The sequence below is a fragment of the Schistocerca cancellata genome, chromosome 2 (assembly GCF_023864275.1).
Source record: "Schistocerca cancellata isolate TAMUIC-IGC-003103 chromosome 2, iqSchCanc2.1, whole genome shotgun sequence".
Taxonomy (NCBI): Eukaryota; Metazoa; Arthropoda; class Insecta; order Orthoptera; family Acrididae; genus Schistocerca; species Schistocerca cancellata.
The window spans coordinates 647,565,127-647,581,012 of NC_064627.1; the positions used below are offsets into that span (position 1 = coordinate 647,565,127).

Below are 15,886 nucleotides of genomic sequence, written 5' to 3' on the forward strand. Positions count from 1 at the left end.
TCTTCCATTTGGAAGTCTTTGCGAACATCAGAAACTTCGGATTTTACTATTTTATACATTTCAGAAAATTGTTGAGCAACCTCTTCCCTAATATCCTCATGATTGTAATAAATTTTATAATTCAAACTGTCCAGATCCTCTTTCAACTTATTGCAACCAGCCTTGAAGGTATTGTCCATTACCTCCAATCGTTTATTAAAATTAGTTTGGCTGGCCACAATCTCATACTTTAATTCAGCATTACTGCTTTTGACCTGTTCACTTATTTCAGACTTTAATTCAGCTGTCATTCTAGCATTACTGGCAGCTATTGCTTGTAATATTACATTTATATCCATAGCCCCAGTATCTTTGGGTTGCTCACTAGCTGGCTTTTTATCACACTCAGGTGACGAAAAACTAGCTCCAACACCAGAATCATCAAAACTAAATGAAACTTCTGATTGATCAGTCATATCTAACTTCTCCTTTTTAAACTCTACCATCTCTGATGACTGTTTCATTTTTAATTCATCAGAGAAACTATCATCCAATAACTTAACAATTTCTGATTTCTGCTTTACTACAGGGGTCTCTATTATTGAATCATTGCCCCTTTTCACACTACTGTCAGGAGACAATACTTCATATTTCACTTTAACATTACTATTTTCATGCATATTTACACTTGAACCGTTGTCTGGATTTACAGTTCCCTCAACAGACATAGGTTCTGATTTAAGTTTAACCTCAGTTTCTTTTGGCGGTTCCATCGCCGACAGTCTTTTAGTGCAGGTTAGTAAAATTTTTAACAGCTTTTCACTTAACTTAGTTAGTTCTGCACGACGTATGGCGTTGCCGGCGCGGCATACCAGGATTACTGATGCGACACGGCGCGTTGAACTGCAGACGGCACTTCGACTGCTGCTGTGTGTTTGCTTGGCCCGCAACTGCAGGGGCGGCTCCGGTTGCTCCGGCGGACGACTGCGGTGAGGCGAAACTGGCTTCTCGCGATGCCGGCAGCGCCGCTAGACTCTGTGCTAGCTCCGTCAATCCAGATGCGTTGTTAATCCAATTGCGTCGTCCACATACACACGTAACACTATCACTGTTCTATTACTCAGTTGCGTGTCGCATTTCACTCCCAAATCTGAATACTTAAAAATCACTTTCACTTTTACTCAGTTTGTTTCTTTCCCGGCTGATGCACTATATGTGGGGCGGCGGGTGGAATTATTTGTTATTATAATGTAGAATGTAATGTAGAAAAGATACATTCCCAGCCGATTAGCAACATATATGGGGCAGCGGGTGGAAATAATTGTTATTAAATGTTTTGTTTTTCCCGGCCGATGCACCATATGTGGGGTGGCGGGTGGAATTATTGTTATAAATGTTTTGTATTTCCCAGCGGATGTACCATATGTGGGGCAGTGGGGGTAATGATTGTTAATGAATGTTCCTTTTATTTATTTATTTAATGCTGTTGTTTGCCATTCTCAACACTGGCTCTCTAACTACAATATTGGCAACCAGAAAGTGATTAGCAAAACGTGAAGCCTGTAATTAGAATTCCTAGTGCCCACTTCATCTGAGAAATACATTTACAGCTACAGCTTATAGCTCTGAGGAATTAGGAGATTGTCTGGGATTCATAATCAAAAACCATTCTCTCTAAAATGTTCACTATATTCTGAAAGTCACAGACCAAAAAGAATCCACACAATCCAACTACCAGAGCAGTTCAAAGTCTAATGCGCTGATGCAACTATAACTGTTCAAATTAAATGTTTAAGTGAATGCCCGCCATAATTTGATGATAAAGCTCATCAAACGCCAAGCTAAACAATGGTAGAATGTCTGTCCCGTGGCGGCACGTGAAAGTACGACATACGCAAACTGAAGATAGATCATTAAAGTCATGCCAGAATTAATACTTCACTCGAAAACGATTTCATTGTTAAGCGTATCCCGAGTAACTTATTACGGCATCCGAGGCTGTTTATATCATTGATACCGACGCGACGCGACTCCCGGCACAGGTGGTGCGCTAATCAGCGTCTGGAGAGAACTGGGGCCTTATTCTCTTGCACAGCGTTCTTATATATAAAGCCGCGGTGCGGACGGCTAAGGGAACGCCTGATAAAATCCGCTCTCCCGACTAGCCGCTGGGCGGGCTACTAATGCACCACTTTAAGTTATCGAATAAATCATTGCTTCCTTTGCTGATGGCCGATGAAGCTCTCAATTTAAATGTGCAATCAGCACACAGGTAAGTAATCATAATAAAAGTCTGACGTGGCTAAGTCAAATAGTTTGGGCGAGATAATTAATTTAATTACACTACACACAGTAGATACGCTATAGCTATAGTTTTGTAGTTGTTCTGTTGAAACTTCTCACATCTTTATGATTATATCGGATCTCCTTTCTACTTAAATTTAAACATCCTAGCTTTATTTATTCGCCTACTTAATCTATCTTGCTTCCTTAATTTCTAAGGAAAAAACCAGAAAATCATGAATTTCAACTAAAATTTTAATTTGTGAGATCCAGAATACTGTTTCTACTAAATTATTATGAAAAAGGAATCTAAATATAAATTTTTAAGTTTCTAGCTGTTTTCTGTTGCGCCAATGATTTTTACAGAAAAACATCCAAATTTCGAAAACGGTTAAAGTTATTGAACTGATATCCAACACATATTGATTTAGTGTTACTCCTGACATGCTAGAAACGTTTCAGGTTATTTACTTGATTTTTAAAGTATTGCACAACATTTATGACGTCAGAGCTAGTTACAGTGGACTGGCTGGCACACAATGGAAAGGCTGATGTGAATTTTATATGGCGTGAGTAGGCTGCTTCCCTACATCACCCTCTACTTAATTTTTTTTAATGTAACCAGAAAAGAAGAAAAAAATTTAATTACAAAAAGGGAAGCAAGAGTACAGCTTAACTCCCTATGAAAAATTAAAATTTAAATGTAAACATATAGAAATATTAAAAGAAAACTTATTACCTACTTCAATTATTTAAATTGCTGGGATGTTCACTGCTTAATAAGCAACATTATCACTCAAAATTTAAGCAAAATCAATGAAACACTTTGGCATACATATTGCCTTAGACAGACAAACACATAAAATATGTAAAATTATGAAACATTAAATCCATTAAATACGTTTTTACATACACAAATTCAAAGAAAATAACATAGTTATACATGATACATAAACAGATAATTATATCTTAGCAGTCTTTTCTAAACCTGAAAGAAAATTTCACAAATCATGACAATTTCATTTTTACACACGTGGTTGAAGCCGCTTTGGCTGGCGTTCTACACTTCCATTCACAAGGGTAGAGGAGGGGAAGTTGCTATGGTGTGCGCCCTTCACGTTCACTCTAAATTACATGGGGAAAGGGGAGGGGTCACTGTGAGTTGTGTCCAAGTCACTCCACGCTTTCACGCAGCTACCAGGCTGCCATTATCTGGTTTGTCCTGTAGAACAAACAAAAAGAGTGCCTCAGACTCTGTTCACTTAATATCTAAGGGTGGGTCTCAATGAAATGGGGATACATACATTTTATCTTTCAATATGTTACTGGAACAAAGTTAACAGAACTTTTTCAATTTTACTCTCACGGTTACTTAACTGTCATAAAATCAATAAACAAAGTTATTGAACTGATATCCAACACATATTGATTTAGTATTACTCCTGACATGCTAGAAACGTTTCAGGTTATTTACTTGATTTTTAAAGTATTGCGCAACATTTATGACGTCAGAGCTAGTTACAGCGGACTGGCTGGCACACAATGGAAAGGCTGATGTGAATTTTATACGGCGTGAGTAGGCTGCTTCCCTACAATAGGAAAGTCAAAACAACCTTCGATGACATTAAAAGCAAGAGTAGTAACATTAAGAGTGCAATGGGAATTCCACGTTAAATGCAGAGGAGGAAGCGGACTGGTGGAAAGAGTACATTGAAGGCCTCTATGAGGGGAAGATTTGTCTGATGTGATAGAAGAAGAAACAGGAGTCGATTTAGAAGAGATAGGTGATCCAGTATTAGAATTTAAGAGAGCTTTGTAGGACCAAATAACGCAGAAACGATAGATAACATTCCATCGGAATTTCTAAAATCATTGGGGGAAGTGGTGACAAAATGACTATTCATGTCGGTGTGTAGAATGTATGAGTCTGGCGACATAGCATCTGACTTTCGAAAAAATATTCTGAAGACTGCAAGAGCTGACAAGTGCGAGAACTATCGCACAATCAGCTTAACAGCTCATGCATCCAAGTTACTGACTAGAATAATATACAAGAGAATGGAAAAGAAAATTGAGAATGTGTTAAAAGAAGATCAGTTTGGCTTTAGGAAAGGTTAAGGCACCAGAGAGGCAATTCTGACATTGCAGTTGATAATGGAAGCAAGACTAAAGAAAAATCAAGACACTTTCAGAGGATTTGTCAAACCTGAAAAAGCGTTCGAGAATGTGAAATGGTTCAAGCTGTTCGAAATTCTGAGGAAAATAGGGGTAAGCTGTAGGGAGAGATGGGCATATACAATACGTACAAGAGCCAGGAGGGAATAATAAGAGTGGACGACCAAGAACGGAGTGCTCGGATTAAAAAGGGTGTAAGACAGCGATGTAGTCTTTCGCCCTTCTGTTCTCACTATACATCGAAGGAGATGGAAATAAAAGAAAGGTTTAGGAATGGAATTAAAATTCAAGATGAAATGATATCGAGGACATGATTCGCTGATGACGTTGCTATCCTGAGTGAAAGTGAATAATTACATGATCTACTGAATGAAATGAACAGTCTAATGAGTACAGAATAGAGATTGAGGGAAAATCGAAGGGAGACGAAAATAATGAGTAGTAGCATAAATGATAACAGCGAGAAACTTAACGTCAGGATGGACGGTCACGAAGTTGACGCAGTTAAGGAATTCTGCTACCTAGGCAGCAAAATAGCCTATGGTGGACGGAGCAAGGAGGACATAAAAAGCAGACTAGCACGGGCAAAAAGGGCATTCCTGGCTAAGAGAAGTCTACTGGTATCAAGCCTTAATTTGAGGAAGAAATTTCTGAGAATGCACGTTTGGAGCACAGCATTGTATAGTAGAGAAACATGGACTACGGGAAAACCAGAACAGAAGGGAATCGAAGCACTTGAGATGTGGTATCACAGACGAATGTTGAAAATTAGGTGGATTTATAAGGTAAGGAATGAGGAGGTTCTGCGCAGAATCGGAGAGGAAAGGAATTTGTGGAAAACACTGCTAAGGAGAAAGGACAGGAAGGACATCCGTTAAGACATCAGGGAATTACTTCCGTGATACTAGAGCTGTACAGAGCAAAAACTGTAGAGAAAGACAGAGATTGGAATACATTCAGCAAATAACGGAGGACGTAGGTTGCAATTGCTACTCTAAGATGAAGAGATAGGCATAGGAGATGAATTCGTGGCGGGTCGCATTAAACCAGGCAGTATACTGATGACTAGAAACAAAAATGTTCATGTTGAATTCCTTCTCTCGGCGAAAAGTATTCCTGCATTATATAATACCGTTTATGAGACTGTGCTTCCGTAAACTGGGTCCTTAAATTGTACGTAATTGGTGTTCCTTATTAAACTGTACTATTTTTCAGAAGTTACAATTTGGCATTTTGTGTTTTTCTAATACAACATCTTCAACTTGTTTTTCATTTTTGATTTTAAGTACTAATTTTGTCTGATGGAAGTTCGAATGTCTATTATATTACGGTAAGTATCACTTTTTGATTTTCTAAATTTTTGTTTTGTTTATGAGCCCTCACGTAATACTTCTGCCACTTTTCGGGTGGAAGTATTAATTAATAATTACCCGATAACACCTCATATTCGACTACTACAGAACTACATGTCCATATTACTGTTGTACACCCTACAATGCAATTTAATGCCAAAATTTCTTACTTGAAATTTAAAGGACGTTTATACTATAAGTTTTATAGAACTCTTTAAGTCGATTTTTCTCAGTTATTGCCTTTTTGATTTGTATCACTGTTTTTGTCGGAGTGCGACATGTCAAGCCGAAATCTGTTGTGTACATGGCCAGTGTGTTTACTTTTATACGTTTACTGTCTTCCAAAAGTCGGAGTTTACGTACAGAATGCTTTCTGATTTTCCATGTCTTACGCCTAGTTCCTTGCGAATAATGACGAGTACATAAAGCATCGAGAGCTTTTTCCAGACGTCTGTTTAATTATTTACGTCTTAACACCTTAACAACTGGTACTGCGCACGGTTTCGATTCTTTTTTCTTCAAAATTTAAATAACTTATCTCCTTGCGCGTTCTCTTGACGCAATATTTTTCTCTATTACAGGATGTTGTCCTCTGCAGTGGTTGCTCGAGCGCCCTTGACCTGAGCATAACTGCCCTAGCCTCACCAGGACAGAACATCCTGATGCCACGACCTGCTTTCCCGCTCTACAGGACACTCGCTGAGTCTATTGGCGTCGAAACCAGATCCTACAACTTGCTGGTGAGTTTGGTAGTGCAGATGTGTGCGTAGTTTTAGAAAATCAGTTATTAACAGTGGCAGCTTCAATCGTGCTTGTAGGCAGCTGCAGTAGGCATGAAAAAACCCATGATACTATGTTTGTTGATTAAGCACTAGACAAAGGACAACTAAATAAACCCACAATCTTACTATCTGCTTGTCCCAAATAACATTTCAAATACCGACTTACCCATATCGTTATAGATACCGATAATATTTGCGTTGGTAGCTAAAAAGGTAGGTGTAGTACTATAAATCAAGAGACACTCTTGAACATGGCTCACGTTCAGCAACTGTATTTCAGTTTTTATTAGGATCCAAAAAGCCAACCGGTTGCACATATTTTATTGCATTGGTCTGGTTTCCATATCAATTAGGGGTATCTTCATCAGAATAAGTTACAATTACACAGAGTCACATTGCATGGAGAGATAAAAACATATGAGCTAAAGTGCTCAATTCAAATATATAACAGTTTTCTTGTAAAACCAACACTAAAACCGCGAGTATGGGAAGCCTCTAGGACTGACAACAGACTGAAAGATTTGTCAAAAAATGGCTCTGAGCACTATGGGACTTAACATCTATGGTCATCAGTCCCCTAGAACTTAGAACTACTTAAACCTAACTAACCTAAGGACATCACACAACACCCAGTCATCACGAGGCAGAGAAAATCCCTTACCCCGCCGGGAATCGAACTCGGGAACCCGGGCGTGGGAAGCGAGAACGCTACCGCACGACCACGAGCTGCGGACGAAAGATTTGTCAACTCAGTCTACGTAACTGAAGAAGATACCCTTGGTTGGTATCGAAACCAGTTCAATGCAATAAAATTTGTGCATCCGTTTGGCTGCTTTTGTCCTTCATTAAAAAATAAATCGAAAGGTTCCCCATTCGCACTGTGTGTGGGACAAAACTGTAGGTTTATGCAGCAATTCTACAAAAGTAGCGTACTTCTGTTACAATTGTTTTGTTATTATTTTAACAGTATTTTCGACGGAAAATTGAATTATTTTAGAAGTAACAACTTTGAGCTCCTGAGAGCTATTTTAGCGAGCCAAGAGACAAGATTGTTAGCTGAAGATAAAATTAACTATCCGAAACTTGTTATGGCTACAGGTGTAAATTTTAGTAAGTGGCTATGAAATGTTTTTTTTTTCTTTACTTCATCAATTTAACATACTGTCGTGACTCAACTATTAAAGTGTTATGCGGAAAGGAACTGCAGCCAGTTAAAAACTACGTTGACAGATAAAGTACGGAACAAAAAAGTACTGGAAAGAACAGGCAAAGATGGAAGTCTGTGGAAAACTCATCACGAGAAGGAACATATTAGTAGGACACGTACTTTGGCGTTCAGGACGAGTTAACTTGGTACTGGAAGGAACATCAGAGCAGAGAAGCAGGGGACTCAAAAGATTACATTACGTGAGACAATGTAACGAAAATGACACTGTCTTAGCCCTAGTGGTATATGCTTCTATGTCCTTACATTTTTCCTCTAGCCAATTCTGCTTAGCCATTTTGCCCTTACTATCATTCTCATTTTTTAGACATTTGTATTCCTTTTCTCCTGCTTCATTTGCTGCGTTTGTATATTTTCTTCTTTCATCAATTACGGGTTTATACCAGGCCCTGTCTTTATACCTATTTCATCCTCTGCTGCCTTCACTATTTCATCTCTCAAATCCACTCATTCGTCTTCTACAGTATTCATTACCACTGTTCCAGGCCGGCCGGTGTGGCCGAGAGGTTCTAGGTGCTTCAGTCCGGAACTGCGCTGCTGCTACGGTCGCAGGTTCGATTCCTGTCTCGGTCATGGATGTGTATGATGTCCTTAGGTTAGTTAGGTTTAAGAAGTTCTAAGACTAGGGGACTGATGACCTCAGATGTTAAGTCCCATACTGCTTAGAGCCATTTTTTTGAACCCCTGTTCCAGTCAGCCGTTGGTTAATGCTCCCTCCGAAACTCTCAATAGCTCTCATTTTCTCAATTTACATAGGTCCCAAGTCCTTAATTTCCTACTTTTTTGCAATTTCTACAGTTTTAATCTGGAGTTCATAACCAACAAATTGTGGTCAGAGTCCACATCTGTCCCTGGAAATGTTTTACAGTTTAAAATCTCGTTCCGAAATTCATTTCATAATCAGTCTGGAACCTTCCTGTGTCTGTAGGTCTTTTCTGCGTAAACAGCCTTCTTTCATGAATCTTAATACAAGTGTTGGTAATTATTAAATTATGCTATGTGCAAAATTCTACCAGGCTGTTTCCTCTTGCATTCATTTCCCTCAGTCCATATTCACCTATTATTTTCCCTTCTCTTCCTTTACCACCTATTGAATTCCAGTCCCCCATCACAAATACACTCCTGGAAATGGAAAAAAGAACACATTGACACCGGTGTGTCAGACCCACCATACTTGCTCCGGACACTGCGAGAGGGCTGTACAAGCAATGATCACACGCACGGCACAGCGGACACACCAGGAACCGCGGTGTTGGCCGTCGAACGGCGCTAGCTGCGCAGCATTTGTGCACCGCCGCCGTCAGTGTCAGCCAGTTTGCCGTGGCATACGGAGCTCCATCGCAGTCTTTAACACTGGTAGCATGCCGCGACAGCGTGGACGTGAACCGTATGTGCAGTTGACGGACTTTGAGCGAGGGCGTATAGTGGGCATGCGGGAGGCCGGGTGGACGTACCGCCGAATTGCTCAACACGTGGGGCGTGAGGTCTCCACAGTACATCGATGTTGTCGCCAGTGGTCGGCGGAAGGTGCACGTGCCCGTCGACCTGGGACCGGACCGCAGCGACGCACGGATGCACGCCAAGACCGTAGGATCCTACGCAGTGCCGTAGGGGACCGCACCGCCACTTCCCAGCAAATTAGGGACACTGTTGCTCCTGGGGTATCGGCGAGGACCATTCGCAACCGTCTCCATGAAGCTGGGCTACGGTCCCGCACACCGTTAGGCCGTCTTCCGCTCACGCCCCAACATCGTGCAGCCCGCCTCCAGTGGTGTCGCGACAGGCGTGAATGGAGGGACGAATGGAGACGTGTCGTCTTCAGCGATGAGAGTCGCTTCTGCCTTGGTGCCAATGATGGTGGTATGCGTGTTGGGCGCCGTGCAGGTGAGCGCCACAATAAGGACTGCATACGACCGAGGCACACAGGGCCAACACCCGGCATCATGGTGTGGGGAGCGATCTCCTACACTGGCCGTACACCACTGGTGATCGTCGAGGGGACACTGAATAGTGCACGGTACATCCAAACCGTCATCGAACCCATCGTTCTACCATTCCTAGACCGGCAAGGGAACTTGCTGTTCCAACAGGACAATGCACGTCTGCATGTATCCCGTGCCACCCAACGTGCTCTAGAAGGTGTAAGTCAACTACCCTGGCCAGCAAGATCTCCGGATCTGTCCCCCATTGAGCATGTTTGGGACTGGATGAAGCGTCGTCTCACGCGGTCTGCACGTCCAGCACGAACGCTGGTCCAACTGAGGCGCCAGGTGGAAATGGCATGGCAAGCCGTTCCACAGGACTACATCCAGCATCTCTACGATCGTCTCCATGGGAGAATAGCAGCCTGCATTGCTGCGAAATGTGGATATACACTGGTGTAGTGCCGACATTGTGCACGCTCTGTTGCCTGTGTCTATGTGCCTGTGGTTCTGTCAGTGTGATCATGTGATGTATCTGACCCCAGGAATGTGTCAATAAAGTTTCCCCTTCCTGGGACAATGAATTCACGGTGTTCTTATTTCAATTTCCAGGAGTGTAATTTTCGTCTCCCTTACTACGAGGTGCATTCGAGTTATAAGGCCTCCGATTTTTCTTTTAATTAACTACTCACCCGAAATCGATGAAACTGGCGTTACTTCTCGACGTAATCGCCCTGCAGACGTACACATTTTTCACAACGCTGACGCCATGATTCCATGGCAGCGGCGAAGGCTTCTTTAGGAGTCTTGTTTTGACCACTGGAAATTCGCTGAGGCAATAGCAGCACGGCTGGTGAATGTGCGGCCACGGAGAGTGTCTTTCATTGTTGGAAAAAGCCAAAAGTCACTGGGAGCCAGGTCAGGTGAGTAGGGAGCATGAGGAATCACTTCAAAGTTGTTATCACGAAGAAACTGTTGCGTAACGTTAGCTCGATGTGCGGGTGCGTTGTCTTGGTGAAACAGCACACACACAGCCCTTCCCGAACGTTTTTGTTGCAGTGCAGGAAGCAATTTGTTCTTCAAGACATTTTCGTAGGGTGCACCTGTTACCGTAGTGCCCTTTGAAACGCAATGGGTAAGGATTACGCCCTCCCTGTCCCAGAACATGGACACCATCATTTTTTCAGCACTGGCGGTTACCCGAAATTTTTTTGGTGGCGGTGAATCTGTGTGCTTCCATTGAGCTGACTGGCGCTTTGTTTCTGGATTGAAAAATGGCATCCACGTCTCATCCATTGTCACAACCGACGAAAAGAAAGTCTCATTCATGCTGTCGTTGCGCGTCACATTGCTTGGCAACATGCCACACGGGTAGCCATGTGGTCGTCCGTCAGCATTCGTGTCACCCACCTGGATGACACTTTTCGCATTTTCAGGTCGTCATGCAGGATTGTGTGCACAGAACCCACAGAAATGCCAACTCTGGAGGCGATCTGTTCAACAGTCATTCGGCGATCCCCCAAAACAATTCTCTCCACTTTCTTGATCGTGTCGTCAGACCGGCTTGTGCGAGCCCGAGGTTGTTTTGGTTTGTTGTCACACGATGTTCTGCCTTCATTAAACTGTCGCACCCACGAACGCACTTTCGACACATCCACAACTCCATCACCACATGTCTCCTTCAACTGTCAATGAATTTAAATTGGTTTCACACCACGCAAATTCAGAAAACGAATGATTGCATGCTGGTCAAGTAAGGAAAACATCGCCATTTTAAGTATTTAAAACAGTTCTCATTCTCGCCGCTGGTGGTAAAATTCCATGTGCCGTACGGTGTTGCCATCTCTGGGACGTATTGACAATGAACGCGGCCTCATTTTAAAACAATGCCCATGTTTCTATCTCCTTTCAGTCCGGAGAAAAAAAATCGGAGGCCTTAGAACTTGAATGCACCTCGTATCTGAATAATTTCTTTTATCTCATCACACATTTCTTCAATCTCTTCATTTGCGGAGCTATTAGGCACACAAACTTGTACTACTATGGTGGGTGTTGGCTTCGTGTCTGTCTTGGGTACAATAATATGTTCACAATATCTTACCCGCATTCTTATTTTCTTATTCGTTATTAGACCTTTTGCTGCATTGCGCCTATTCGATTCTGTATCTATAACCCTGTACTCACCTGACAAGAAGTACTGTTCATCCTGTCACCCAACTTCGTTAATTCCCACTACATTTAACTTCAACCTATCCATTTCCCTTTTGTTAAATCTTCTAACATACCTACCCAATTATGAGATCTAACATTCTAGGCTCCGACCCATAGAATGCCAGTTTTGTTTTTCCAGATGACAACATTCTCCTGAGTAAGTCCCCGCCATGAGATCCGAATGAGAGACTATTTTAGTTCCAGAATATTTTATCCAAGAGGATCCCACCATCATTTAACCATACAGTAAAGCTGCATGCCCCAGAGGAAAAGTAACGGCTGTAGTTTTTCTTCCAGCTGTTTGCAAAATCAGCACAGCAAGATCATTAGATCATAGATTGTTACAAGGCCAGATCTATCAGTCATCCAGATTACTGAAAAAGGCTGCTGCTACTGAAAAGGCTTCAGGAAACATGTTTGTCTGCCCTCTCCACAGACACCCTCCTTTGTCGTTGCACCCACGTATGGAAACTACACCACCTCCTCAAGTTTAGTGGTTCCTGGGGGCTGAAAAGTACAAGGTGTTGTTCTACAGAGCCCATTCAACTCCCAAGCGTAAGGAACGAAAAATGTGAAAATATAATTCTGTCCGTCTTTCTGATGAAAACTATAGTGATTGGCTACGCAGATGACCACCACTTTAAATAGCGTTGCGGTAAGACACTACACTATGTTGAAACTCATCCATTATCAATATTGTTGAACAGATGACTTTTTTTGTGAGTAGAAGAGTACATTAGTTGTACGGAATTTGTTTCACGCTGTCGGATTTATTTATGGTGACACCCAGTGAATAGCGATTAATTTTGTAGCCATAAGCGGTAACAATGGAAGCTGCCAGGTGGATAACAACAACAATTGCGCCCATATCCCAAGCCAGTACCCAACATTACCTACGAAAATTAATACAGAGCTTGCGATTGTCCCATCTGAAGATGAATCTGAAAAGACCTGAAAACTAGTTTATGTAAGGACATACCCAAAAGGGCGGGGGGAGGGGAAGTGGTTCGGACCCATCCCCATCATCTAAAAGAAGTTACGCATGTCCTACCTCCAGTCTAATGTAATTGAAAGATATTTTGATTTTCAAGAGATACGCACTATCGGTAGTCAACAGGGCCTTTGATAGATTTAAACTATCCATATATCGATAGTACAATCAGCTGTCGCCCATCTTCAATTTAGCCAAGACCAACTGCTGTACGCTGTTGGGCTTACTTGAGTTCAGTTGATGTTTTGTTAATCAGTTCAGTTATTACCTGCAGTTGACTTTAACGTAAGAGCTCCCATTATTGATTTTCTGCTGTGTGCTGTTATAGTAGTTTCTAATAATAATAGATTAGTTTGAAACAGGAAAGAAGAGGAAAACATTTTTTGATTCGTCCACTTGCGCTGTGATAAGTTAAAATACACTCTTGGAAATTGAAATAAGAACACCGTGAATTCATTGTCCCAGGAAGGGGAAACTTTATTGACACATTCCTGGGGTCACATACATCACATGATCACACTGACAGAACCACAGGCACATAGACACAGGCATCAGAGCATGCACAATGTCGGCACTAGTACAGTGTATATCCACCTTTCGCAGCAATGCAGACTGCTATTCTCCCATGGAGATGATCGTAGAGATGCTGGATGTAGTCCTGTGGAACGGCTTGCCATGCCATTTCCACCTGGCGCCTCAGTTGGACCAGCGTTCGTGCTGGACGTGCAGACCGCGTGAGACGACGCTTCATCCAGTCCCAAACATGCTCAATGGGGGACAGATCCTGAGATCTTGCTGGCCAGGGTAGTTGACTTACACCTTCTAGAGCACGTTGGGTGGCACGGGATACATGCGGACGTGCATTGTCCTGTTGGAACAGCAAGTTCCCTTGCCGGTCTAGGAATGGTAGAACGATGGGTTCGATGACAGTTTGGATGTACCGTGCACTATTCAGTGTCCCCTCGACGATCACCAGTGGTGTACGGCCAGTGTAGGAGATCGCTCCCCACACCATGACGCCGGGTGTTGGCCCTGTGTGCCTCGGTCGTATGCAGCCCTGATTGTGGCGCTCACCTGCACGGCGCCAAACACGCATACGACCATCATTGGCACCAAGGCAGAAGCGACTCTCATCGCTGAAGACGACATGTCTCCATTCGTCCCTCCATTCACGCCTGTCGCGACACCAATGGAGGCCGGCTGCACGATGTTGGGGCGTGAGCGGAAGACGGCCTAACGGTGTGCGGGACCGTAGCCCAGCTTCATGGAGACGGTTGCGAATGGTCCTCGCCGATACCCCAGGAGCAACAGTGTCCCTAATTTGCTGGGAAGTGGCGGTGCGGTCCCCTACGGCACTGCGTAGGATCCTACGGTCTTGGCGTGCATCCGTGCGTCGCTGCGGTCCGGTCCCAGGTCGACGGGCACGTGCACCTTTCGCCGACCACTGGCGACAACATCGATGTACTGTGGAGACCTCACGCCCCACGTGTTGAGCAATTCGGCGGTACGTCCACCCGGCCTCCCGCATGCCCACTATACGCCCTCGCTCAAAGTCCGTCAACTGCACATACGGTTCACGTCCACGCTGTCGCGGCATGCTACCAGTGTTAAAGACTGCGATGGAGCTCCGTATGCCACGGCAAACGGGCTGACACTGACGGCGGCGGTGCACAAATGCTGCGCAGCTAGCGCCATTCGACGGCCAACACCGCGGTTCCTGGTGTGTCCGCTGTGCCGTGCGTGTGATCATTGCTTGTACAGCCCTCTCGCAGTGTCTGGAGCAAGTGTAGTGGGTCTGACACACCGGGGTCAATGTGTTCTTTTTTCCATTTCCAGGAGTGTATGTATGCATTACTACTATAGCGTAATTACCACTCTACATCTGTTTAATGTTAGCACTGGAGTCATTATTTGAAAACTGGTAGAACTTTGGGGTTGCAATAATTCAATATTTCACACAGCGGAGAAGTAAACAACATTACGAATAACATTATATTATAATCAGTGCATAATAATACACCTGTATTTGTCTGTGTAACTCAAATATCGCGTTATCAACAAAACATTGCCCATGCGTCGACAATCTAGTGTAACTTTTCCTCTCAAATAGCAGATTTTTTTTTACTCACTCTGCTATGTGGAACTATATTTAATTTTTCAGGTCGCTATTCAATTTTCTACTAATGTTTGACCAAATGACCTTCATCCACTTAGCATTTTTTCCATGAGCTACTTTTGAGCAGAATCGGTTGCACTGGTACCTGTTTTTCTTGCCTTTTTTAATTCCTCTTCTCAGTTGTGTATATCGAGCTTCATTGTTCTCTCTGTTTTCTGTTAGAGTCAAACGACAGTGACAAAAAGTAGAAACCTTCTTTTCAATAATTCCTGTTTCTTGATCTGTCGTTTTTATTACTCGTCCCCCGTCAGATTTCATTAGGCGATACTGTAAGTGCTTATCAGAATGGTTCAAATGACTCTGAGCACTATGAGACTTGACATCTGAGGTCATCAGTCCCCTAGAACATAGAACTATTTAAACCTCACTAACCTAAGGACATCACACACATCCATGCCCGAGGCAGGATTCAAACCTGCGATCGTAGCGGTCGCGCGGTTCCAGACTGAAGCGCCTAGAACCGCTCGGCCACCACGGCCGGCTGTCCTTCATTTCAGCAAGTGCTTATCGTTGTGGCTTAAGGGGTTCTCTGGAAGTGACAAACATTATTTTATCAGTTGATCGAACAGTCCATTGGTGTACTGCCAATTCCGCTGGACACCATGAACCGACATTACACCCAAAGAATGTTCGATCAACTGATACGCTGAGAGAAACTGAAGAATCAAATTTTTTACTTTCTGATCTTACATTCCTGTGAATGTTGTTATTTCTATTGGATTGGTGCACCAATTCATAGCGTTGTTCCATAAGTTTAATAAACACAACAGATGCACATAATAATGTAGTG

The 15,886-nt window shown here is 43.0% G+C and overlaps 1 protein-coding gene across 1 annotated transcript in view; it reads left to right on the forward strand.

The window, feature by feature from the left end:
* LOC126162319 (tyrosine aminotransferase) overlaps positions 1–15,886 on the forward strand; it is a 216,559-nt gene that overhangs the window by 139,236 nt on the left and 61,437 nt on the right. The window contains exon 4 of the mRNA XM_049918743.1: positions 6,371–6,529. Coding sequence (XP_049774700.1) covers positions 6,371–6,529 — 159 coding nt within the window. The remainder of the gene's footprint in view (positions 1–6,370; positions 6,530–15,886) is intronic.